Here is a 25,676-nt window from a genome sequence, read left to right as displayed (position 1 = left end):
TGAATTTCATAGTTTTATGTGTGTAGGTTATAATTCTTTACTGCTCAGCACATATATTATTTTGAACCCTTTTTTCCTATATTAAATTGATTTGACCTGTATCGGTGTATATGATATCCATAAATAAGAATTGACACAGTGTGCATATGTCTTCAATAATAAATGTTGTGAACAAGGTGGTTAGGTGTATGTTATGCGTTAACTTCAATCTCTCTTAGATTTGAGCAAGGTTGTCGCCTGCAGCACTTTATGTTATGCTCTTTAATGCTTACATGTTTCAGCTTTGCTCTGAAAGTTTAAGGCTAAGCAAAGAACATAAAATGACAAAATAAATTTACATGATCATAGTATGTGTATGTTAAAACAATTACTCAGAGGTACTGTGTGCCCCACCCTACAATCCTTATGCAGATGAGTTTTATTGAAATCTATGGGAATTTTGTCTCAACAAGTACTGCTGCAAAATCAGGTTTGTTATGTCATAAACGTTTAATGTATAAATCTGATGCAAAACAGTTGCAGCTAAAATGCCATAGTTTCTAAAAAGTGCATGCGAGTCTCCTTTTACGCAGTAGATAGCCCATGTAGCATTGCGAAAAATAGTGACATTGACGTCCACTACCCAAACTTGTATCTCTCATAAAATTGACAGAAATCTCTCTCTGTCTCAGCGTTTTGGTTTTTATTATGTTGTTACTGTACAGTTCTCTTCAAAAGATTTTAGTCTTAAGTCAGTGCTGTCAGTTCAGTCAAATCTGTTCCATCAGCATTCATATGGTATTATGTTTTAAAGTTGGTATTACATTGTCTTGCTTGTTCTTGTAGGGCATATATGAGATGAATTTTTTTCCCAATAATGGTATTTTTTCCCCGGTAGTGGCATATTATGTACACCAGTTGGAAAAGTAGTGCAAAACTATATCATCGCTTTACACCACGACTACCTGATTTGCCTTGAAAAGCAGTCTTATTGCAAGTTGTGATGAAGACAAAAATGGGCAAAAAGTGTACATAATATTTATCTGAGCGGTGACTTTGCTTCTCGTCCCGTTCATGTTATGATGAAATCTGTATTTTTAAAAGTGTTTCAGAGTAGTTTTGCAATATACTTGTATAATTTGGGAAAATTGGCCTATAGGTATTCACAGTAGGATTTTTTTCACAGCAGCAGTGGATCAGGAACAAGCAACTAGTTCAAATACATGGCCAAGCTCTTTTGTGCTAAAATAAAGTGTCTTTAGTATTTACGTAATATGTTTAACAAAGTGTATGGTTTATAATCTAATTATGAACTTTCATGTAATAAGTTAATATAGCTGGAAAATTAAAATAAAACTTAATGTAGAAAAATATAGATCCTTGATTTGAGGCTGTTGTTTCTATCCTTAACCTTCCTTCTGGGTTTGGTTGCAGGGTAGGTTTTTTGTTCGTTTTGTTGTTGTTTTTTTTTTTTAAGTTTTCATTGAACAGTAATTCAGCTTGTGTCAAGCCTACTTCTATCTTTCTTTCATAATAAGGTACTTTGAGCACAGATTTGAGCACTGTTTCAAGTATAAATTTATTGAGGAGTACTGAAAATACTTTGCATGAGAAATAGAAGTATCTAGCTTTTCATTGTAATTGCATACTAATTGCATAAAATCCAACAATTTTTTATTCTGTTTATAGTTATTTAATGACTTATATATTTTCTGTGTATTACACTTGGAAATGAAAATGTATCTTCGAGTCACAGAAAACTGTATTTGCAGAGTCACAGCAAAATACAGCTGGACTGATGAAATCCGTCTGTAGCTGCTGAGAGGAATCATGCAGTGCATGATTAGTCCACCTTGAATTGTGCATTACTGAACTTGGTTCAGTCACAAATAGCGACAAGTTGAAGAAGCGTAGCGTTTTCTGATTTCCAGGTTTGTTTTGCCGTCTCCCTTTGCGCAGACTGTACCATCGGAAGCAGTTAAACCCAGCTTAGGAGAATGGCACAGAAGTAGCGTGCAGATGAGTTTTGGAAATGCAGCAGGAATATTTCCTGAGGCTGGAGTGCCAGGAGGCACTTGGGGCCTGCAGCCTGTGCTGTGGTGTCTGGGGGTGCTTCTCCCCACCGCAGGCCGCCTTCGGGCGAGGGCCTCCTTCGGGAGGCGCACGGTCTAATTTTTCCTAATCAAGTGTCAAAAACAGAAAATGAGAAGCAAGGGAGAGTTTCAACTTCAGTTATATTGAAATACTGGAAAAAATATGGGGGCTTTGGAAAGTGGTGAAAGGGTGGAATGTGTAAAGTCTCTGTGGGAAGAAAATGTCATCCTATCAATGGATTTTTTTTTTTGAAGCGTTTTCGTGCCTTCTGTTGAATTTCATAAAACAAGCATGCTTCTTTGTTCCTCTAAATTCCCTGCCAAAGCCTTCTCTTTTGATCAAGCAAAATATGTTTCAAAATCAGCATTGTTCATTTTCCGTTTTGTTTTTTAAACTCTCAACTTGAAATCCAGTCAGCTTCAGAATACTAGTTAAAAATATGTAAGGTCTCCCCCTACTTTGTCACTCTGTTAGTTTTTGTGGTTTTATAATCCAGTTTCCTGCGGAGGGTTTTTAGATTTTTTTTTCTCTCCCCTGTTGCTGCGTGAGTAATTTAAAAAACAAAACAAAACAAAAAACATTGGAGAAACTGACTGTTCAGAGGAAACAGTAGGATGTCAGACATTAAGTAAACATTCCAAAAATAAAGGAAAATCCAATGACAAGGAATTGGAAAAAATGTGTATCTAAGTAAAAAAGAAAAAGAAGGATGCTTCTGTAATAGAGCTCACATTTTTCTATTAAGGATAACCTGCAACCTATTTTTAAAAAATAGACAGTAGTATTTGATTTACTGCACTAAACAGTAGCAGGTATAAGTGGAAAGGGGGAGAGGCATTCAAGAAATAATTGGCTAAAAGCCAGCAGTATATTTTCCCATGATTTTGAGGTCTCAGCAGCCAGACCTGACAGCTTTCCGTTCCGTCTTTTGCAGTTTTACAAATCCAGAATCTAGATTAAACTAATCCCTCTTGCTGTTTGCCCCCACAATTTAGAACTGTGCTATGATATATCATGCATATCTGCATCATCACAGTGCTGCTGGCCTATACAGAGAGCACATGCTGCTGGAATTGGAAACCTGAATTGGGGGGGGAGGGGGGGGGACAGACGGACACGGAAGGGGGTATTGTATATGTTGGGGGGCCCTTATTTTGGTTTCCATATTATATGCAGCAAATGTTGTCCTTTGCAAGGTTGCTAAGTAAGTCATTAACGTTCTGGATTGAGGCAAACTGTAATTATGTTGGTGATACAAATTTAGCTATGCAAATGCTGAGAAAGCCATTCACGGCTGTGTTTTTTTTGTTGTTGTTTGTTTGTTTTCCCTGCTTTACTTTTCAAATCTATGGTGGGGAGCTCAGTTCAAATTGTACAGCCAAGAATCCCATGGGGACTGAAAAAAAACACACGTGTTTTCCAGAGAAAAATAGTCCTCTTCACTCTATAGAACTCAGACAAAAAATATACATGCTATTATATCGCAGCAAGTCTTTGTAATCACTTTCCTGTTCTTTCTCTTGAGACACATCTCAAAAAGGTGTGGATCCCTATTGTTTCACTCCATGCAGATATATTCAAAACTAGTCAGCATTGTGACACATTTGGACAGACTATTTTTTGACAATGAAGGTTAGTATAGAAGGATAATGCATAATGAATGGAAAGGCAGCTCATGTACACGGGCTATGTTAATGATAAGGACCTGGTTGAATGCCCTTGCTTTATTTGTGTGCTCCAGGCAGAACCCTATAAACTGAGATTGTTGTTGTGAAATCATACAGACCAGCACTTACGATTTTACTGTAAGCATACTAATTATATAGTATTCCTGATAAACAGGAACTACAGTTCCAGTTTACACAGACTGTTACTTTTTACTTCTATTATTTTCATTTATATTAAAATTGCACACAAAATAAGGTGCAGTTGTCCTGAAGATTAAGAAATACGTGCTGCCCTCGGCAAGTATCAGTGTACCTATATAATATTTCAGCTATTAAAGAAAAAGGATATGTTCATTTCTTATATTTCCTTAAAGTCAGTGTACTGGCACTTAAGATTAATAGAGTTCTTATTCACGAGAGTAGACACTCATCTTGCTGCAGAAAGCAGTAGGATAACATTTCTTGTTCTGTTTTTGTCTTTTATAAATTCATGTACGTTTAGGGGCAGATGAAAAAGGGCTTTACTTTTATGTTACTACTGCCTGTGGAATTGTAAGATTAGTCAAAACTGGTTTCATGTCGTTTAAATGCCAAAATTTAAATTTAATTTCTAATTACTGTGATTATTAGATGACAGAGAATGCTCCCAGAAGAGCATTGAATAAAAAGCAATACAGTATGGAAAAGGAGGAGGGAAAGAGGTGGAATATGATCACCAAAAGCAATATGTAATTGCAAGGGTGGAGCATGTCCAAGACTGGTTTGTGATTGGATTTAGACTAAGAAGAAGAGCTTGTGTATTTAGTCTGAAGAGAAGACAAATATTATAGAGGCACCACAGTAAAGGTATAGTCAGGTTAAAGGACTCTGTGCTCTGGCCAACTGATTGGAACTGAAATTGCATTTTCAGTAAGTATAACCTTGTATTTCAGCTTTTTCACAATAGCACCGCATTTCTTTTGTCATGCGCCTTAACAGTTCTTGGAGTAATTCAGCTGTTGCTGGTTATGGCACTTGTTTTGAATCTTGGTGAGCTTCCTTTCATATCACCTTCTTGCCTCTGTTGCCCATTTGCATTTAGCAGTGTTTAAGAACTTAGATTTATCACGAATCACTTGTTTTAGTGATGTTTATGTAAGGATATTGCTGCCTGTTGCAGGGTTCGATCGTAATACTAGAACAGCAATACTCAGCTGAGACTGTTTTACCTGCCAGTGCCAAACTGGGAGTTTGCAGCATGGTTAATATCTATTCTGTCACTTTCGCAGTAAATGAAATACAGGCAACTTCTTCAGGAATAGTTTACAAGTATGTATATACATGTATATATGTGTGTGTGTATATATATACACACCCATGTTATCAGCTTCCTATGTCTGTTCAGATGTTTTTTCAAGATTTTTTTGTTTTTTTTTTTGGTGATGAGATCTACGGCTAAGTTTAACATGTTTTTCCTTCTTTAAAGTGAATCTTTCAGCTTCTTGGGAATTTAGACAAAGAAAACTGGCAAAATTAAGACATATACTGATTCATAGCTAAGCTGATTGTGTGCAGGATTTCGCCCTCCTAGCAGCCTGTGGTGAAATAACTGTGAGATTGCCAGAAAAAGAGAAGAGAAGCAGATCTCAGTGTACACTGCCTGGTTTGCTTGGGCAATTATAATGTGTACATTACGATTGTGATGTCCTTAATTTCCAGAGGTGTGGGGTGCTTTTGGCTCACAGCTTTCTAAGGCTTGTGGGTATAAATACATCCGAAAGTCAGTGCTGCGGCAGCTGCCCAGGCTGAATTTGGTGGTCTGCAGAAATGGCTTTAAAGCCTGGCATATTGTTGTAGTGAACACATTTGTGTTTAAAAACTGGTGGGGTGGGGGGCTTAGGGCATAGTAATAAAGGAGTATTAAATTTCCAAAAATATATTGTGTTTATTTCAGTATGGAAAACTGAATGGTCTCTGAAAGTTTTACGAAAATTAGTGAGTTCATTAGATTTTACGGAGGGTAAACAGTATTTAAAAGGAATTACTCTGTCAATCTATGTAATATATTATAATATAATATAGACTCCTAGTATTCTGAGCCTCTTCAAAAAAAAAAAAAGTGAATGTATTGCTGCTGTAAAATTCTAAAGCATGACTTTGCTATTTGTTTGTTAAATCCCATAATGTCCTTTCAAAAGTGACATATAAGAGGGCCTGATCCTGTAGACTTCTTCGCATGTGTATGCTGCTGTTTTTTTCAATGGAGGTTCTTGTGCACGCAAAGTTAATTACACATACGTGTTTGCAGGGCTGTGCCCATAAGCTGCCTTTGTCTTGTGTTTTTTTGGGGGTAGGTGATTATGTGGATGGGATTTTGAAAGAGACTCCAGGGGACTACTTATAAACATGGGGGGAAGAAACGTAAATCTCTACTGTCTGCCTTAAAAGAAACAAAAAAGTGATATACTTTGAGAAACATTTCTTATATGTTATTTAAGATGAAGCTGTGAAGGGTTAAATTTGCCAGTGGAAAAATGTACTCAAAGTAGCCAAAGTTATTAGGTGTTTGTTGCCATAGATGTCCTAATTTCATTGATTAACATGATTAGTCTAGTTGCTTTTGCAAATCTATCAATTTTTCAGTTTTCTTTTCTAAAAGGTAGGAATTCAGTTATAGATACTTGTCTTAAATCGATAAACTGTCATGGACACTTTATTTGCAATATTAATAGTGGAAGTAATCTCTTTGAAATCTCTTATAGGCTGAGAACTTTAATGCCAAATTTTTTGCTCAAGGCAATTTTTATAATTAAGTTATGAACAGCTGAGGATTTAAGTTTGTAAGGGAAACTTCGGGTCTGTTTCAGCCAAATCAGCATATACATATCTGAAAAGAGACTTCAAGCTTGATTTTGCTAGCTGGAGAGAGATGATGGAGCGGGCACTTGCCTTTGCTTAACAGCAAGATATGTACTGAGTAGATACTTTCTTTGAAATGTGTATTAGGTTGCATTTCAGTGTCCAGAAACATCCATAACTTAAATTAGGTTTAAGTGAACGTGTTACTAAGCAATTTCTTAAATTAAACGTGGGATTACATTGTTTAAACAAATAACTTCATTCTGTCAGCATTTTAGGTGCTCCCTAAAGCCAACAGTTCAGTCAACTATTTCCATTAGTAGATAAGATTATGAATTACTGTTGAAGCACTGTACTTAACTGAGTGGTTATTCAGCCATTAGTTTATAAATAATGCCCAGCCACTGCACCAGCAACCCACTGCTCCCTGGTATTATCTGTTTATTTTGACTGTTTTCATGTTAGTACACAAGTCCAGTGATGAAGTGCCAGCCTTGCACTCCTTACACAACTAAATATTCCACTGAAGTCATGGGTGTTTTCCTTGCGATAGGAGTATGGAATGATGCCATAGGTCAGCGAATTTTCCATATACCCTTCCTTGAGATCAATATTTTTTCCCCCCTCCCTCCTCTCCTGAAGAAGTTAAATAGCATGCAGCCTTACCGATACACAAATAACTAAAAGCTGTTTTGTGGAGAGTGGGTCCCTGCACGACTGATTGCAGTGATTTGCTCAACACCTGCTTGTCAGGAAGTCGGGCTGTCCCCCAGAACAGCTTGTCCAGGTCTGCATGAAATAGCCCGAGCTTTGTGGAGCAGAAGCTGTCCGGAAGGGAATCCAGGGGAGCCCTGTGCTTTGCACCTGCTAGATTGTTTTGTGGTGTGCGAAATAGTATGGAAATGGGTGGCAATAAATTGAATCATTTCTCCGCACATTCGTGGAATAAAACAAGTAACTTCAGAGCGGGACTTTTTGGTCCTGTTTTCTGCAACATCTGTTTTGCCCTTTGCTTCCCCCGTCATTTGTAAAGCACCAGCAATTTTAAAATATCTTTAAAAACGAATGGGGGAAGTAAACGGTTGATGGAAAATACTGTAGAAAGTATGCAGTCTGTTTGAAAATGGAGAACCTAGAACACTGTATCATTTCAACAAGACTTGTCCATGTGCCTGCATCTGGAAATGAAACTGGATTTTATCGATGGAACTTGGATTTTATATAAATATGTTAAATGACTCCAGGTATTCTGGAACATAACACGTACCCCTAATGGAGGGGGGTTATGAAATGAAGGGTTTTTAAGCAGCTCACTGAATCCCTCTTAAAGGTAAATAACTATTAAACAAACAAACACAACAAACCAACTTGTTATTAAAAAGAGAGATTTGAAGACGTTTGAATTTTCACTTGAGAACATTTGTTTACTTACGTGCATATACCAATATTAAAAATAAGCATTATAAATTATATGTATCCCCATTTTACCTATTTTATAAGGAAATTAATGTATTTTAGGCCTCTAATTTTACCCAAGCTGTGAGGGTGAATTTATAAGGCAATTGGTGCCTTAAATGTCTGTATTTTTTTAATTTACCTTCATCAGCTTTGTAGTTGCGTAATATGTTCTAAAATACCTTTTTCCTTTTTGAAGTACTTTTCTATTTCTCTCACTTGTGTTGCCAAAAAAGCAGCACACATTTCTATAATTATGAGAAAATACTTTTTATTTTTCAAGAGAGCTCTTAAGAAGTTTGTTCTGTTGAATTGAACAGAATTGTTCTCGCATGAAGCTGCAGTTATGAGACAAGAAACAAATCCATTAGATGGATCTAAAAGTAATTATTAATGTTATACCTCTATGTGGAAGTACTGGTCAGTACACATGATAAAATAATTCTTTTTTATGCGCCGTTCTTGGCATTGCAGAAAGTCGCATCTGAGAAACATGAGCTGAATTTAGCACTTTTACCTTTTCTCTTATCACATTTTATCTGGTAATTACTTCTGAAAACGTTAAAATTTCAACTATTAGGGTGTTTGTTTACTCTTTTTTTTTTTTTAAGAAATCCTGCTCCTACACACACTAATGGTGTGCAAATCACTTGTCAAGCCACTCAGTTTCTTGCACTCCTTCAAGCCAGCAATATGTAAATCAGATTGCAGTTTGGAAAAGTTCGTTTCCAGCAACTTTCAGCTTGGATTTATTTTTATAGTAAGTTTTAATGCTCCTATATAGGATTTAGAAACAGAAAATCTGGCAGCTGGGTCCTTGCTAATAACTATAGAATCTTTTTAAATAGCACTGGGCATAATAAGGATGTCGTGCAACACTCATCCACTTGTCCTCAGATCTTTTAAAGGGCTTTTTTTTTTTTTTCAATTGTAATTGTCTTTCACAACAGTTTTAAATAAAATCTCATCCATATTTTTCAAATCAGGAATAAAAAGTAATGGGATATGCTTGTTCTGTTCCATACCACACTCATTGCCGTAGGATCTGAGTAGCTTCCACAAGTGCATTAAGCAATGAACTAACATCTGTCATGTGGTGTTTATTGTCTCATCCTCTCCCCCTGGAGAGAGCTGTGTGCAGTGGAGTGTTTTTGCTTCGGAAAACGTTTCTTGCAAAGGAGAAAGGGTTACTTTTTTTTTTTCTTTTTTAAGTGTATGCTGCTATGTAATTTGTACTAGAGCAGGCAGAACTGAAAAGCTTGCTATGCGGCTGGAGTGGGAAGCGCTGGTGGTTGTGAGCAGCAGGTAGTTTAGATCACCCCATTTAAAAGCTCAGTCTCTCCCCTTCAAGAAGTCTGTGGGGCTTGCATGAAGAGTTGCAGGATGGAGGCTGCTGCCTGTGATTCTTGGTTGGCAGTCAGAGGTGGCCTCCTCAGGATCACGGGCACAGGCTGCAGTAGCTGGGTGAGAGCAGTTCTGGGGGAAAACAATGCAGAAACAGGAGGCTGGTATGATGGGCACATGACAACCTGTGCTGCTGCAGAGATGTCCATGCCCAGCCATTGCTGAAGTGCCAAAGGCTTATTTTCGAGATACTGAAGTGACTGGGATGAGAAGCAGCAGCGGTTATGGAACTCAATCAGTTCCAGCCATGGTGAACAAGTTCTCACAGACAACTGGAGATTTTAAGTCATGGGCATTGTGAGAGCTTGGTTTAAAAAAAAAAAAAAAAAGAATCCAAGAGGACTGTGGTAGTGGATCAGTATCTCTCCGTCTTTGGTCAAAGGAGACTGTATAGTGTATTCAGACTCTGCATGTGTCTCCGATAAAACCCCAACATCAGCTGCATGGACTTGGGTTTAGATCTCACCTGTTTCAGTTACATTGATTTTAAGGTCTTCTGTGATTAAACCTTGTTTGGAGGTATGTATGTTTCTGAGAATTGAACCCACTTAATCAGGTTGGTTAGCAAATAAAAATAAATAAGTGAATAAAAACACTAAGAATCAAAGAGACATGATGTGTTGGACAGACTATTGTAAGGATGTATAGGCTTTGTTGGACGCAGAAGGCAGCAGAGCCAGATTTCAGGTCAGAAGAAAATACTGCTAGCTGAGGTCTGGAAATGCAATTGATCTACAAATGTTAAAACGCAACTGACATAATTATGCATGAAACCACTCATCACCTGTTGTTCTGAAATAAGAAAAGGATGGAAAAGTGTTTGTTCTTGTGAATTCTAGGAGTAAAGGGTCAAGTGATGAAAGTGCAGTTTCCCATCTGTTCTTTTGTACATTCCTCCAGGAAGACTTGTGACGTTATTAGTGCTTTATGATGAACCTCTTACAATGACAGCCCTACGTGGCAAAGCAGTCACATATGCTACAGCCATGAGATATGATTTTCTTCGTCATCAGCCCTATCAATGAAAGGTGGTTAGAGAAGGAAGAAAGTGCATTCAGTTTTCTCTCTTCTTCAGGTTCTTTCTCAAATGATGCTTATAGTTTGTGGCAGATACAGCACCTTTGTGCTTGGCTTGTCAGGAAGGAACATGTTCTGGTTAACAAGTCTTGGTCCCCACAAGACCTGGCCAGACAGAAAGAGGGTGTGGAAACTCAAGTGAACGCCTGCGATCCACGAAGAGCACAATCCTAGATGAGTTCTGGGCATTGACCGGATCGTGTGTACTAGGCATAGGTAGAACAAATTTCTCTTCCCGAAATTTCCATGTATGTGCCAATTTCTCAAGGGAAAAAATAAAAATAAAAATACTACTTTAAGCTAGTCCTGGCTCAGTTCTGTTGTAAGAATATTGTATTGAAGAATTAGCTTAACTGGCACAGGGTACTTCCTAGTGATAGACTTTGGCACTTCAGTGCTGGGTGCTGAGGTTACTCAGACAGTAATTTGCATCTTGAACAAAGCTTAGAAAAATTACTTGATTTTTCTTCTAGCAATCTCTTTGTTTTTTTCTTTTTGTCTCTCTTTGTCCCTCTTTTTATGTAATACATACTGAGGGTTTGTATATAGAGTCAAAAAAAAAGGAACTCTGCAAGTGCTCTCAGTGATGGTTGCAGCAAGCATGCTGTGATAATGTTACTCCAATTTTTCATTCTGCAGACTGTCTGGCTTTGGTTTTTGGTGTCTCTTGCAGTCTGTGTAGATGCCTTTTTTTTTTTCCCCGGCATCTCAGAGGGAATTCACTGGCCTGTTTGTTCTCAGAGGATCTAAGTGATGGTCATTCAAGGTGAGATGGTTTATACTGACTTTGAACTCAACATCAGCTGCATAGTTAGGAGTGGCTGAGACCTGGAGTGTTTTCAGTGGACTTATTCATAAGGAGGCAAGTTTTTCTAATTCCACATCGACATCTATACAATTCATATAAGAAATCTTTCCACCAATTGCTAACTAAGACTTGACGGTCCTCTATATGAATCTTTTTAATTGTAGTAGTCTGAGTGTCTGGAAAATAAAATCAGAGTTCTCTTTGGATTTGTTTTTTGCAGTTAGATGAAGTCTTTGCTGAACCTGACCTGCCTCTGTTGGGTTTGCTGTTTGATGGGAGGGTGGTCTTGGTGCCAGCTGTTTTCACGTGCTCTGAGAGTGGGTAACCACAGGGCTGATACTCTTAATTACCTCGTCAGGTGCTGGGCGCTGCCTCTTCTGAGGTCTAGGGGTAGCTGAAGATCATACTGCTGCCAGATTCAACACCCGTTTGTGTCAGAGCTACGCTGTGTGCTCACAGTTTGTGTAAGTTGTGGTCCCATGGAGTGTATGATTTCAGAGCTGGAATCTGACTTCCTGCATCTACTTCTCTTTTGCCATGTCCAGTTCATCAGAAGCCAGGAGCAGCATGCGCGGAAGGCAAGGTAGCGAGTGGCAGAGATGATGATCTGCATAGAATAGACAATGTGTTGCCTATTATGCTTAAAAGGGAATTATTATGCTCAGGGGTAAAGTTATGGTGAAACATTGCTTCGAGAAAACTAGAGCTGAGGAAAAGCACTGTGCAACCTGACTGAACCTGCAGTGGAAGCCACCTGGTTTTCATTTTGCTGGCTCAGCACTATGTTAGATCATAAAGGTTTAATCATTTTTGACGTTTCAGTGCATTTATATTAGATTGCAGATGTTGAATTTCTTCATAAGTGGATCTTCTCTCCATTAAGTAAATTATGGGAAAATATTTTGTACTTTAGCTTAAGAAAAAAAAGTTTGTGGAGTGGTAGCAATGGCTGGCCTTTTAAAACCATTGCTGGTAACATGTAGCCAGGTTATCAGACACAGAACATAAAACAGTTTAAAATATTCATTTATGCTGATGATTCCTCTATTGAGAGTTAGCTTAAACTATTGATAAAAACGAAATCCTTTTATTCTTATCTCAGAATATTGTAACACGTATACCCACAGTTTCCCTGCCTGCTTTGGCTTTAATGCTTCCCTACAAATATTTTTCATTTGTTTAGAAAATCAAATGTTACATTTCATGCGTAAGTACCAAACAGGTGGGTGGGAATAGCACGGTAAGGTCTGTACAATAGGTTGTACGATGTCAAAATCTCATGTAAAGTGTCACAGGACAAAAAGAGTTATGAGTATAACAAACTGTAAGCATGTAAGAGGTCCCAAGAGCCTTTTCAAATTGGGTATCCATAACATTTAGGGAAGTACAGCACTGGTTATGCAAACATTACTTGATAAGTGAATGCTAATGTAGGACAGATTTTTGAGAAGGGTGTTTCAAAGAAGCAGCCACATTTGTAAAGTGTTTTTCTATCAACTCCTCTTTCAAAAATGCTGAATGAATTGCTTAGAATATGCTTCCCAAGTTCTGTTGCTTTGTGGACACATTAGTGTTCTATATCAGTTCAAGTTGTAATTAAAATCTAGCATGCACAAAAACTTATTGAATCCTCCAGAAGCCCACCCTAAATTGTAGCAGTGTCATGTGGGATAACATTTTTGTCGTTTTATTCAAAAGGGAGCATTTAAAAGTCAATGAACATCAAGTCATTTGACTTGTGCGCGTGTGTAAGCTTCTGCTGATCTTTGGGATTTGTGTCCTTCATCCAGCAATGCTTTCATAACGTGTGACCAGAAAATCAAAGCTGTATGTTTGAGTAGGTACTGGCCTTACTTGTCACAGGGATGATCCTCCTCCAAAATCAAGAAATCCTTACTGTTGATGTTACAAAGAGGAAAATAACTGGGAAACTAAATGTAAGTGCGGGTTTTTAATTAAATTACTCTTGGTTTCGTTTTTATGTCCAAGTAGCACGAAGCAAGAGATACCAGACCTCTTAAATGTCCCAGAATCAGTATTTTTGAAGCAAACTTCATAGGAGTTTCTATTGCGTGATTTAAACAAACAAAAACACTAAAATTCCTGTTTAGTCTTTTTTTTTTAATAGTTGTTGAAAAATGATTTGCCAAGCATGATAAGAGTACTCTGAGCAGAGGCTGAAAAGATTTGCGCACAGTGGGAACACGTTTCAGAGAGCTGTGGCTCTGAAGTAGAAGATAATGTGTTACAGGCAGATACTTGTTTTGTTTTTAAATTTAGTGAGGTCTAGTTATCTTTGTAAACGTTCGAAGGGGAGCTGATTTTTCAGCAAGAGGGAAGTCATAAACAGACTGACCTAAATAAAGTTAAGCAGAACAGTCTGCTTCACTATGCACTTCAAAATTTTTGTCAGCCTTTGGAATACATGGGTTTTATTTTGCGATCCAGTTCAAAGCATTTTTTTGTCAGCTGCAGATTACTTCTTTTTTTTCTCTGAGTATTAATCGAACTGTAGACGAGTTCTTTTGGACTTAGAATCTCTTAAGCACAGTGCATCGCACTTTGCTAGTTAACAGCTGTTAGTGTCGATGTTTTTACTGAATTCATATGTTACTTGATATGAGTACGTTTTAGCCCCTGTGGGGGGGGCACTTGCTTTCATTTACGAGAAGTCGTCATGCACATGAAAACAGCATCTTAAGAATATCGTTTGAGGTAAATAATGACAGAGTCCGTCTAAAAATGTTGAGTAAATAATGTTTTCTTGAATTTTCAAGCTGACAATCTTCTGGATGTTTTAAGGAAAGGGGGGATTTATTTTACAAAGGTTTTTTGTTTAATTGCAGCCTGGAGAAAACAGCCCTCGAGGCAAGTTGTCTATGCGGAGAGTTTATAAAGCGAGATTCGTTCAGGGACTCGTTTGATCCGTTCAGAATATGGGCACAGAGATGGCCTGGCCCTATAAATCCTGTCTGCTGGACTAGTAGCAGTGCTTTCTTATCTGCAATTAATGAGGAAATTCTGTCTGAAGGGAGCCATTCACTATTGAATACTGGGGTGGGGTTTCGCCCTTTCTTTCTTAAGAGCGGGGTGGGAAGGAATTCAGTTTGACCTTGGAAAATCTCGTGAAAATGTAAATGAAAAGATATCTTATGTTTTAGGGGACTACCTTCTCCCAGAGAAATACTACAGAAATCTGTTGTGTCATAGAAACTTCAAACTTTTTCTGTATGATTTTCAAAGGTCAAATAGCATTAATTCTGTTTTGGGACTCGTTTGCATTGTATTTCAGCCAGCATTTTCCAGTATACAGTAGTGACATTTTTCTTTTTTTTCTTTTTTCTTTTTTTTTTTTTAACTTTCCCCCCTGTTTTTGCTCAGTATAAACAGTTCCTTGCTGTGGTTACACAGACAAATATAGCAGAGAACCCTTTTCTGGGAGAAGAGTCTCCCCATGCATTTCTTAACCATTTTTGGGAAGAATTGATCTATCTGTGCATGTGAGAGAGGGAGGCAGTAGCTGTAAATTGAAGTGACATCATATATATTACTCCCATTGATCCGCTTTTAGACTAGAGTCAGGATAAAAGGAAATGGCATCAGGGAGGAAGTATGCTCATTTAGGCACAGATCCCAGTGTGATAATGGAGTAATAATAGAAATCACGCCACTGTCAATTGGTTGCTGCATTAGTCCCAGGCACATTTCCCCTCCGAGGAGGCTTTCAATGACTTCATTCAAGTGCAGGCTGGAGCAAATGGGATATTCAGCATACCAGCTGTACTACTTTAGTGATTTGTGTCCTGGCTAAAGGGTGCCGTGCGAGCGCTGGTGCTGCGGAAGCTCAAGTAGATGTATCTGTGTCACATTTCATGGCTGTGAAAGGTCAGTAGTCAAATGTTTCAGTGGCGTTTTTCTAGTATAAAGGGTGAATCTGGCATTTATTGCATTTGTTAATGTAGGATTGATAAATACGCTCCTTCGTGTGGGTGGTCTTCTGGGATGCGAGGACGACGACCTCTGCGGCTGCAGTGCCAGGTCTTTGAAGAGATGAGATTTGTTTTCTTTGTGCTTTTTACACGTTAGGGATAGTATTCAGAAAACTCACAGTTTTGTTCCAAGGTTATCTGTAGAAACTTTCAAAACTATCTTGAGTTTTTGTTTTAAGAAAGCGTAATGGTTTAAGTGTCTTGTATGCTGGTATGAATAAAATACGAAGTATGCTTTTTCTTAGTTCCTGGATATTTAGTATACGTTGAATCTCAGCCCCAGAAAGCCGCTTCAATAATAGCCTCAGTTATATTTTCAATTTGATAACATTTACATTAATTCTTTCATCTTACCTTTCTCAAATACTAGTTCTAATACTCCATGTAATTTTCAGTTTGAGTTAGAGGTAAGAGCCTAATTATTCAAACTTTAAAACCACCACATCAGGTAATGCAAGGGAAGCAGGGGACAGACGGCAATTTAGTGGAAAGACAAAGTAAACTCCTTCAAAAGGCTGAGTAGTTGCAGGAAAGGTTTAAGGGCAAGGTAAAGTATGCAGTGTTGGGATACAGCTTTATAGTGAGGATGATGTTTAATTATATGGAACATGACAGAAAACTTCTGGTGTGCTTGATCACAACATGCTAATTTATTCCCTCTTTGTAGCGTCGGTACTCTCAGCTGGGGGAGGGGAAACCCTGGGAAAGTAATATGATTTCCATGCAGCAGGCGTAGTTTGGGACTAGAGCTATCTACTTTACAATATAAACAGATGGTATTGCAGCAATCATAGCCGTGATAAATACTATCCCGTAATATTTGCCACATTTCCTGGTAGAAGTGATTTACTTTAAGAATCACGTCACATTTGGGCATTTCGATTGAGTATATTCCCGTGCAGTTCAGAGAGAATTTTTATTTTTTTTTAACAGGAAGACTGAAATGTGTTTGGGGTGTTATGGTTTATTTCAGAATGTTTTCATCAAGGAGAGAAATATTGACACAGTGTTTATCCTGCTGTATTTTGCTGTGTCTGCGTTGTGTGATTTTTATGCACGTTAGCTATTCAAGGTGTGATCGCAGAATATGAGTTGTCATAAATGAAAACAGGTTCACAATACCTAAAGCAAATTGACTTTTAGTTTTCTCTAGCATTTATGTTTTGGTAGCGCTTAACAGCAAGGGCCTCTTTGTATTAAAAATAAGACAAACAAATGGAAAATGGACAGCATGCACCCCAAACAACTTTCATAGTGCGAAAGATGAGAAGTAACAGGTGGATGGGACAACTAAGGACGGTGGCAAGGAAGATGAAAAATAATGGATTTTTTTAAAAAAAAGTAAAACTTTAAGTGTAATTTTATGAAAATATTTATAATCTTTGGAAATTTGGAGATACGGTTATTCATATTGCTGTATTTGGAAAAAGAAGCCTTCTAAAACCCAAGAGGGATTTTGTTGTGGTCCGAACCCTGAAATTTCAATTGAGCTTTCTGCGCCTTTCCTTTGAATAGATTTTCTCTTAGGCAGTCTTCTTTTTTCTTAAAGAAAAGGGGAAAACTGAAACAAAATATGTTGTTCCTATTATTTTTTTTTTGGAAGTAACTGGGAGAACAAAATATAATAGCTGCGCCCACTAGTGCCACTTCAGTTCCAGGTCTGACAGTGTTTCTTCTTCAAGTGCTCCCACCCTCTCTGCCCATGTTTGCTGGCTCCTAACTTGGACTTTAATTAAACTATGAGCTGGAAACTGGTGTATAAAGTCTCATCTTGGGCATCTGAGACGTGGGAAAATAACTGAAACCATGGTCTCAGATTTTTTGCTCTGCAGTCTCACTTACAGATGAGTAAGAGTTTAACTTGTAATTCTGAGAAATTTTCACCTATAATGCAGCCCTAGACAAAGGTAAATTAAGGACATGTCTGTTGTTTTGCTGCTTTGCTTTTGTTGGCTTCATTTAGATTCTGTTATCTGAAACAATAGCTTTTTGTGGGTGAATCTGTATAGCAATTATACTGAGGATATATTATAATACAATAACCCATTTGTTCTGTACCTCCCCTAGCACATATATATATATTTAGAAACCGTAGAATTGCTGCTTGAATACATATATATGTGTATATATATATACACATACATGTGTATATATTTATAAACATGTATATGTATATATATACGTATTCAAGCAGCTGTTCTACAGTTTCCAGAAACTAAGCATTGCTCTGCTTTATAGTTAGTAGAGAAAGCTTTCTAAATAGGAGATTACCTTCCTGTATGTGGTGCTCTGCAACATTTCAGATTTTATTAGTGTTCAAAATGAATTCAGTTTCTAAGCAGAGCCACTTCCCAGAAGCCTTCACGGTTTTATTTTTTGAAGTGTCTCCCCACCCTCTAGGCAGCTGCTCTTGGACTGTGCAATAAACATTCAACTTAGCGTTTTAGTGGTTGTCCTAAAATTGAAATAATTCAATATTTGTGAATGTCTGACTGTTTTTAAGAAGTCCATTTTGTTGGCAGGCTTGGGTATCACTTAGAAAATGTTCCAGTAAGAGCCAATAAGATGCAGGGTTTTTTTCAGTTCCTAAGAATACAACTTTAACAGTAAAATACATGGAAGGGAATGCAAGGAAAACAAATCCTTGAAATCCTAGAGATCTTTTCTCCTCCTTATTCTGATTTAGATATTAATATTAAATTATGTCAGATGAAAGGGAAGAAAATGTTATATTGCTTAATTGTTAACTGTTGTATTTTACACACAGCAGAGGGGAACATGGGCAGTGAGGTGGGAGTGGAGCATCTGCACATGGGATAAAAATTGGAAGCAGAATTAAAATAACAGGGTATCTTTTTCATTAATCTGGAGGATTTTAGAAGTAAGCAGTGTTGGTTTCTTTTTCTTTGCAGAAGCTTAAATTCTTTCTCCCTTCCCAATTCTGATTTTGGTGCCCTATGACAATGAATAGTGTGCAAAGCTTTGGGGCATGTAACAAACTTCTGACTAAACACTGGATTTCCAATAGATGTTTCCTGGTAGCTAGTATAATTTCTGTCTGAGCTCTGTTTGAATTATTTATTTGTTCATCCAATAAGCCTTTTAAACAGAGCACTTAGGCACTTGCTACATCAGAGTTCATGTGCTTTTTCTTTTTCAGGCTGTATTAGATTCAACTTGAAAATGAGTCTGACAACTAACTGCTAAAAATATATATGTGTGTATATATGTATTTATATATTTGTATGCATTTATATACTGAGAGAGAGAGAAATGCCATCTTTTTCCATGGAGTGATGGATGACTCCTGACTCTTTGCACTAGAATACAAGTCAAAATATGTTATAACATTGTTTTATGGGTCATTTATTTGTATCGTGTTTGTTCACTGTAACCATATTGAGAAATTCCACATGCTGACAGCTAATATTGCCCCTCTTAACAATTACACATGCATATACTTGGTTGATCCCTGAAATGATGCACTATAAAATATTCTCTTATTTTATTCCTTCCAAGCCCAAAGAAAATGTAATTACTTAGCATACATATTCCATAAAAATCTTTGTTTAATAAGCTATGATTATGTTTCAATAAGATAAACATGGTTTAGATATGATCTAACTATATAGTAATGAAAGCCATAGAAAATGTGTCTTAACTGGGCCCCAGAACAAAGTCTTTCAGAAAATGGACATGTAAAACCTGAGGTTTCTCAGAAATCAGCTGTAACTTCTTGCCATATTTCACACACATGCTGGAAGTACATAGGTTGTAGCAATCTTGTCCTCTTTGGTTTGTTTCCATTTAATTGCTTAGTAAGTAGAGTTCTATTCACACATAGCATTTATTTTTCTTGTAGCTTCTCCCTGACCAGCTGGTCTTGCTTCTGGAGTATCTCTTGGAGGAGAAGACGTTATGTCCCAGAACACTACAGTGCTTAGAAGAAACGTACCAGCTCCGAGACCAAGATGCTGAGGTAAGTCACTAAAAAAATCTTGCCTAAAATAAGCCATTGCATTGTTGACTGGGAATAATAGCGGTCCACTTGAATCCAGGCTCGATCAAGTTGTTTTTTCCTTGTCTAAATCTAAAATTGCACACACTTAATTCCAGTACTGTTGCAGCTCAAGATGTTGGCTGTAGGTTTGTGCCTGGTGTACCTCGCCAATAAGCACACAGAGTGAGAATCCACACGAAAGCCTTTTTAAGGCCACAAAGATGCCTTAATTGTCCAGTATTTGTGTGTATGTGTCATGTAGGTGCAGGTGTGCTTGGATGCCATAGCAGGAGGAGAAAATACAGCATAGATGTCATATACTGTCATATGCGTACCCAAGGCAGCACATTCAGTAAAGTGTTAAAGTTCTCCCTGTGAGTGACTGTGCATTACAGCTCAAGTTCGTTTTAGTTTTGTGTGTTGTCTCCAAATGCAATCATACCTGCTCCAGTCTAAAGTTAAACTTCATTGTGGTTCGCCCAACTTGTTTCTCTTTGAGAGCTCCCAGTTCTCAGTCATGATTTGGAAAAGTTTGCTTTCCAGAGAGACTACAGCATGTTCTTATTTAGGTCATGAGGTTTAAGGGGGAATCAGTTCTCTACAGATGCACGTAGCATGTTAACAGTCACTGGGATTTTATATAATACTGTACATGTACCTTACCCATCACAGCCACACATGAGGCTAGCATCCCTGCTCCAAAAAACTTAACATCTTAGGGGGGCAAACCAATATATCCTTATACATACATACAAAGCTGGTTGTTTTGTAGAGTCACATAGGTGTCTCTGGCTGGGAGAACTGTGACAATTAAGGCAGAAAAACTAGTGGCTAAAAGCATCCTTGCAATGAATGTGTTTGCTTCAATACTCAGGAGGTTAGATAAAAACATAAAATTAATCCTGAAAATAAAGGATGTGTAGGTTTTCTACATATAAAAAAAAAGAAAGTTAGCTATTAAGGAGCATATAATCAAACTAATGTACAATGAGGAAGCACGGTAAACTTAACATGACATTCAAATCCTGTTTAATTAAAAGCTACTGTGAAGGCTGTGGAGAGTCAGTGTGCATGACCTACCCTGTTAAAATTGGAATTTTATGGCAATAATTAAAATTGAAGGAAAGGGCAAAGTCTCTCTTGTTACTCTTACACTAAAATTGCTGAGTGGACACTTACAAACACCTAGAATTCCAAATATTAGTACAAAGATTGAACAGAAGTCTAGCTTTTTCTCAGGGGAAAAAAAAAAGCAACACGAACTGTTTACTGCACCTTTTTACTTTTTCTATTGATAGGAGTTTCCAAATGCTAGACTTGTTTTTAATTAGTACTTGAACCAACATTTCTATTTATAGGTATTAGAATATATTTTAATCACATCTGAATACCAGGGAAATGTCAGGGGTTCTATAATGGGAAGAGAAATAAATAGAGAAGTAGATCAAAGTAATAGCTGTGGTGTTGCTGCTTCATGCCAGTGAATTGTGAGCACAAGGCCACAAGTTTGGGTTTCTCAGGTTTTTCCTTTCCTTCCACTTTCATGCTTGGTTTCTTATTTGCAATGTCATATAAAAGTACACAAGTGCTCTCTCAGAAGTGTTTCTTTAAAAAAATATATAAATTATGGCCTCAGTGAAAGGAGCATAATCTCCATTTCATTTTACAAGGTGAAGCCAAGGGCTTAGCAGATCTTCAGAAGTACAACTAAGATAACATTACGATTAGCATTTTTCCAGTCATGGGGTCACAGACACCTACGGTCCTTTAAAGGGAATGTTAGCTTACACACTGTTGCATACCTGAGGGAAGGACTATTCATGCCTCTGACTCCAGTCTGTGCACAGGGGATTTTCCTTGTATAATGACCCAGGGACAAAGAACTGTAGTCCAAGCTTCTGGCTGAGCTGCTCTTGCCTAAACCTGGTTAATGAAGACATTAATTAGTTATAGGGATCCTGTTGTGTTACTGTAGTTCAAATGTTTTTAGTACCTAGACATCAGAAATGGATCATTAAAAATACAGGCATAAAAAATTGCTGGCAGGCCAGTAGAAAAAACAAAGCCCCTCCATGTCAGAGATTTTATTCAGGAATTCTTGTAGGTAAGGTTGTCAGTTGTGTTCCGTCCCACAACAGAAAGTTACAAAATAAGAACTAGTTTTCTTGTATTTGACAAGTAATGTTTACGTTCACATTATTCTTCTGGTAGCAACGATATGGACAGTAGTATGTGAGAGCAGTTGTACACAAAGTATGTTAATTTGTATTTTAAACAGTTTTGACATAAATATTGCATGTAAAATATTATCTGCACCATTGAGAGTTGGAAGGTTTTTCCTGTATGTATTGGAGATAGCTAAAAGATTTTCTTACAGCATCAGAGGAGATATAAAGAATAGTATTTATATGTAGAGCTGGTTACTCTTGCAATAACAAGAATGTTCCAGGCTAGTTAGTACTAACAAGAAAAAAAATCAAGGGTTCGAATAATCTCACTTTGTCAGATAAGTGTGTTGGGAGGAATAGAGAGGACTACTCTCTCTTAAAAAAAAAAAATGTTGCCTGGTAGAGATATCCCTTGTGGGTGTGAAATTAGTAAAGAACCATCCCCTTCCCTCTGCTGATTGTCAAAGGAGGGGAATGTTCTGTGCGAACACTCTGCTCTTGTAACACACGGCTACTGGAGCACCACACCGAAGCTAGAACTGGGAAAGTACTGAGAAAGAGCTGCACTGAGCCTGGTTGATGAGAAATGTGGTACACGTGCATTAGGCTTGTTTTGACTTTGAGTTATTTTACAGCTCGCTCATCTAGAGCCCTGGGTAGCTCACTGATGAGATGCCCTTTCCTTGAATTTCATAAATGCTGCAAGAGAGCTCATTTCTGGGGGTGTCTTTTTGTCCTGCACAATTACTGTGTAGAAAGTCTTGGTTCTCGTTTCTTAAAACTTTTTATATCTGTATTTCTGAAACGTCTTTATTTCAACTTCACAGTTCAACATTCTCGTCCTAAAACTGCATGCACCTGGCCATGTCTACACTTGCACACAGTGGCATGCAGGTTTGGGCTCATTCAGTGAAGACTGCCAGCAGCAGTATTTGGTGTTCCTGACTGCTTGTTACCACTTGCATGTCCAGTCTTACCAATGTAAAGGCTACACCTCACCTCAGGAAGGAGAGGATGGTTTGCAGCAGGTTATCTGCCCTGTTCTGAACTCTTTGTACCAGCCAGGAAAGGAGAGAGGTGTGAGTCAGCCTTTGCCTGGAATTTAACTGTTGAGCTCTCTTCAAGGAAAGCCCAAGATATATCCTTACTGGGATTTCCTCAGCAGCTCGACATAGTTACTGCCCTCTCTCATGTGAGGTCTCTCACCACACATTTATAGCTTCAGAGAAGAGTAGGAGGTAGAGAGCAGTAGAGTTTTCAAAGTTCAAAGGCATTTTTCCTTCACCTGTCAGTGTCCTGAGCCCATCAAGGCTCAGACCTTGTCAGACAAGTGGGTGGCAATTGCATAGAAGAAAGGTTGAGTCAGTTTTCTTTCTCTGTTCCCTTTTCTCTTGCTATGCTCCTTCATGCTGCGTACGTAGCCTGTATCTTGATGATGCTCTCCCACAGCTCCATGTCCAAGAGAAGCATTACAGAAGTTGGCTGCAGGGAGTCAAAAATGACAAAGTCCAGCTGACTGAGGAGAACTGGGATGTGTTACAAAGCAACTACAGCTGCCGTCAGACAGCGTAGTAGGATAAGGGAATTGAAGGCGGGTCTGAGTTCTTTTTGTTGTTGTTGTTGTTATTTTTTGTTTTCCTTTTATTTTTTTCTTCCTGAGGTGGCCATTTTGTTCACATAGTTAACTTAATATCTAGCTTCTGACAGAACGTAGATTGGGTTTACTTGGAAAGTTTCTGTTGCTAGTATTTAAGTCCTCTTAAGTTTGGTGACACCTCTTTTGATACAGTAGTGGAAACTTTCCATGTTTGAGCATAGGCTGTTGAGGACTTCCGTTTGAAAAACAGGAGTCAGTTAGTTACAAATGCCTAAAGGCACCACTGACAGCTATGGATAACAACCGATGAATCTGTTAACTAGCAACCACAGGACCACAGAAGGGTTGAGGTTGGAAGGGACCTCCGGAGGCCATCTGGTCCAACTCCCTGCTCAAGAAGGGACACCTAGAGCAGACTGCTCAGGAGCATGTCCAGAAAAGCACTACAGTTATTTCCATTATTTGTGATCTAACATCTTCATTTGAACAGGGAGAGGCCTATAACATGTACACCAGATTACAGGATGTGTAAGTGACCTACAGAACAGTAACAAAGATGATAAGAAAAAGGTTGCTGATTCCACAGGAGAAGGGCAGGGGATGTATGTGACTCTTTCAGTCCTATTTAAGACTTGGCAATATTTCTGCAAGTGTTTTGTACTTGCTGGTGAATTATGTAGGACCGAGTGACAGAAAATACAGAATGTAGATGAAACAGGATGATTTATCACGTATTTCCCAAGAACTTTCACCATAGAGTTAGTTTTCTTTCTTTCCTACTGCAGGCATCACTTTCTTATAAAATTTCTTGCCTGCGCAGCATATGGAAAGTTGCTTTGTTAGTTTTTCTTGTCTCAGCAAATTGGCTGAAATGCTCTTCACTTACATAATGCTTTCCCTGTATTCAGGGTCATAATGTGGTATATTTGGGGGAGAGGAGAAGGGGAGAGGCTATAACTGTTTTTGCAGAAAATGTGAGTAAAATGAGTTAAGATCATAATATCTCAAGTCATGTGGGTGGCATAAAGCCATTCTCACACAACTACTTCATTGTGCCTGAGGTCTGCCTATGAGACCAAAGCTATAAAGTGGTGGCATCTTATTTCACTGACAGAAATCCATTCATGCTAATACAAACCATATAAGGTGCTTGGCGTCCTTAAAGTAGCAAGAGTTGGGTTTAGGACAAAATAACTTATTTTCATTGATCTTTCCTAGCCCGTGAAAGACTGGCAGACACATAAGTACAAGTGAATTACAATGCAATATCTGCCTAGCTGCTTCCCATCTGGTGGTCACTGGATTAAGCTGAGCACATTCCTGCACTGTACAACTCAGTGGTCCTGCAGGTTGTCACTGAGCATTGTTAGAAGGCACCCTCACGGAATAAAGCTCTGTGGAGTGCCGTGTAAAATTGGATGGGAAAAGGGAGCTGGTCAGCAAAGGTCAGTCCATGTGAGCCTGCAGAAAAGGCTCTTGGTGAGCTTTCCTTTCAGCGCAGCCACTGGCTGGTCCTTCCACGCCAAATGCACTTGGGGCAGGGGTTAAGGAGCAATCTCCAGCTTTTGTGTAAAATTTGCATGCAGTATGTTGCAAATACCTCCATAGGCTTGGCAGTCCTTTTTGACTAGGCCATAAAGCAATATGCAGGCGTGTTTCAGACAGCGTTGTTACACCTGAACATTGAGATGCCTGTGTGTACGTGATCCTTCCCCTTAACTGTGTCTGTGTTAGTGTGAACCACGAATTCACTACATGAAAAAGACAACAGCTTAAATGGGTGACCATTTTAAAGAACAAGAAAAAGACAAGTGAATACAATAATTACTTGTTTCTGCAAAAGTAGAAGTAGTTTCTGCACATAGTTTATGAAGATGGTTTCTCACATGTAAACATACAGCTTGTTATTCAGTGTCAGCTCAAGTCAGGAGGAGATACCTTATTGTGTACATGAGAGCATGTTTTATAGGATCTACAAAGCTGCTGTGAAAATTTATCACTGATGCAAAATAAATTTCATCTGCCTTTTTCTTTCTTCAAAGTGCTATTAAGAGCTTACCTAGATAGATAAGATTACATTGAAGAATGTTTTATTTTCACTTACCAGTTCAGTATTTAGGAATTAGGAACTTAGAAAAAGACCCATAGAACAGTCAGCCTGTCTGCCAGATTTGTTTCCGAAATAAATCAGACTTGAGGCTTTCACACCAAGCCATTTCTGAGGAGGTAAGTTCATTAAATAGAAGAGAAAGAAGAAATATAAGTTTTTATGAAGTGAGATCTCTGTACTAGCCAAGTCTGCTGCTATTCACACTCATCATCACATAAACATTAAATTTTACACTGCTCTTCTCCTCATACTTTTCCTGGCAAATACCTAGCAAAGAATTTCTTACGGTCATTGGAAATCTTTCCTATTTTTACTAGTAAACAGAATAAGGTCAGAGTACAGTAGGCTATCCCCATCTCGTACAAAGTAAATGCATTGACTGGAGCAGCAGCCACTCATCAGAAAGTCCTCTGTGGTCCTGATTGTTTTCAGTCTTCATCCTGTTACAGTTCTTACTTATGTTGCATCTAAGTGCAGTTTGCAGGCTCTT

At 38.2% G+C, this 25,676-nt stretch overlaps 1 protein-coding gene across 7 annotated transcripts in view; it reads left to right on the top strand.

Annotated features, from left to right (window-relative positions):
• AOPEP (aminopeptidase O (putative)) overlaps nucleotides 1-25,676 on the top strand; it is a 200,248-nt gene that overhangs the window by 156,725 nt on the left and 17,847 nt on the right. For 6 of the 7 annotated variants that reach the window (XR_014577181.1, XR_014577182.1, XR_014577183.1 and 3 more), the window contains one exon: nucleotides 19,174-19,290. Coding sequence is in view for 3 of the 7 variants with exons in the window: in XM_083819210.1 (XP_083675336.1) it covers nucleotides 19,174-19,290 (117 nt within the window). In the remaining 4 variants the exon portion in view is untranslated. Of the gene's footprint in view, nucleotides 1-11,680; nucleotides 11,787-19,173; nucleotides 19,291-25,676 lie in introns of those variants that run through there. The other variant, XR_014577184.1, reaches the window with a different exon arrangement.

The sequence above is a fragment of the Anser anser genome (genome assembly GCF_964211835.1).
Source record: "Anser anser genome assembly, chromosome: Z".
In the NCBI taxonomy this organism is placed as follows: Eukaryota; Metazoa; Chordata; class Aves; order Anseriformes; family Anatidae; genus Anser; species Anser anser.
The sequence above is the reverse complement of the archived record's forward strand: the minus strand, read 5'-3'. Positions and strand labels throughout refer to the sequence as shown.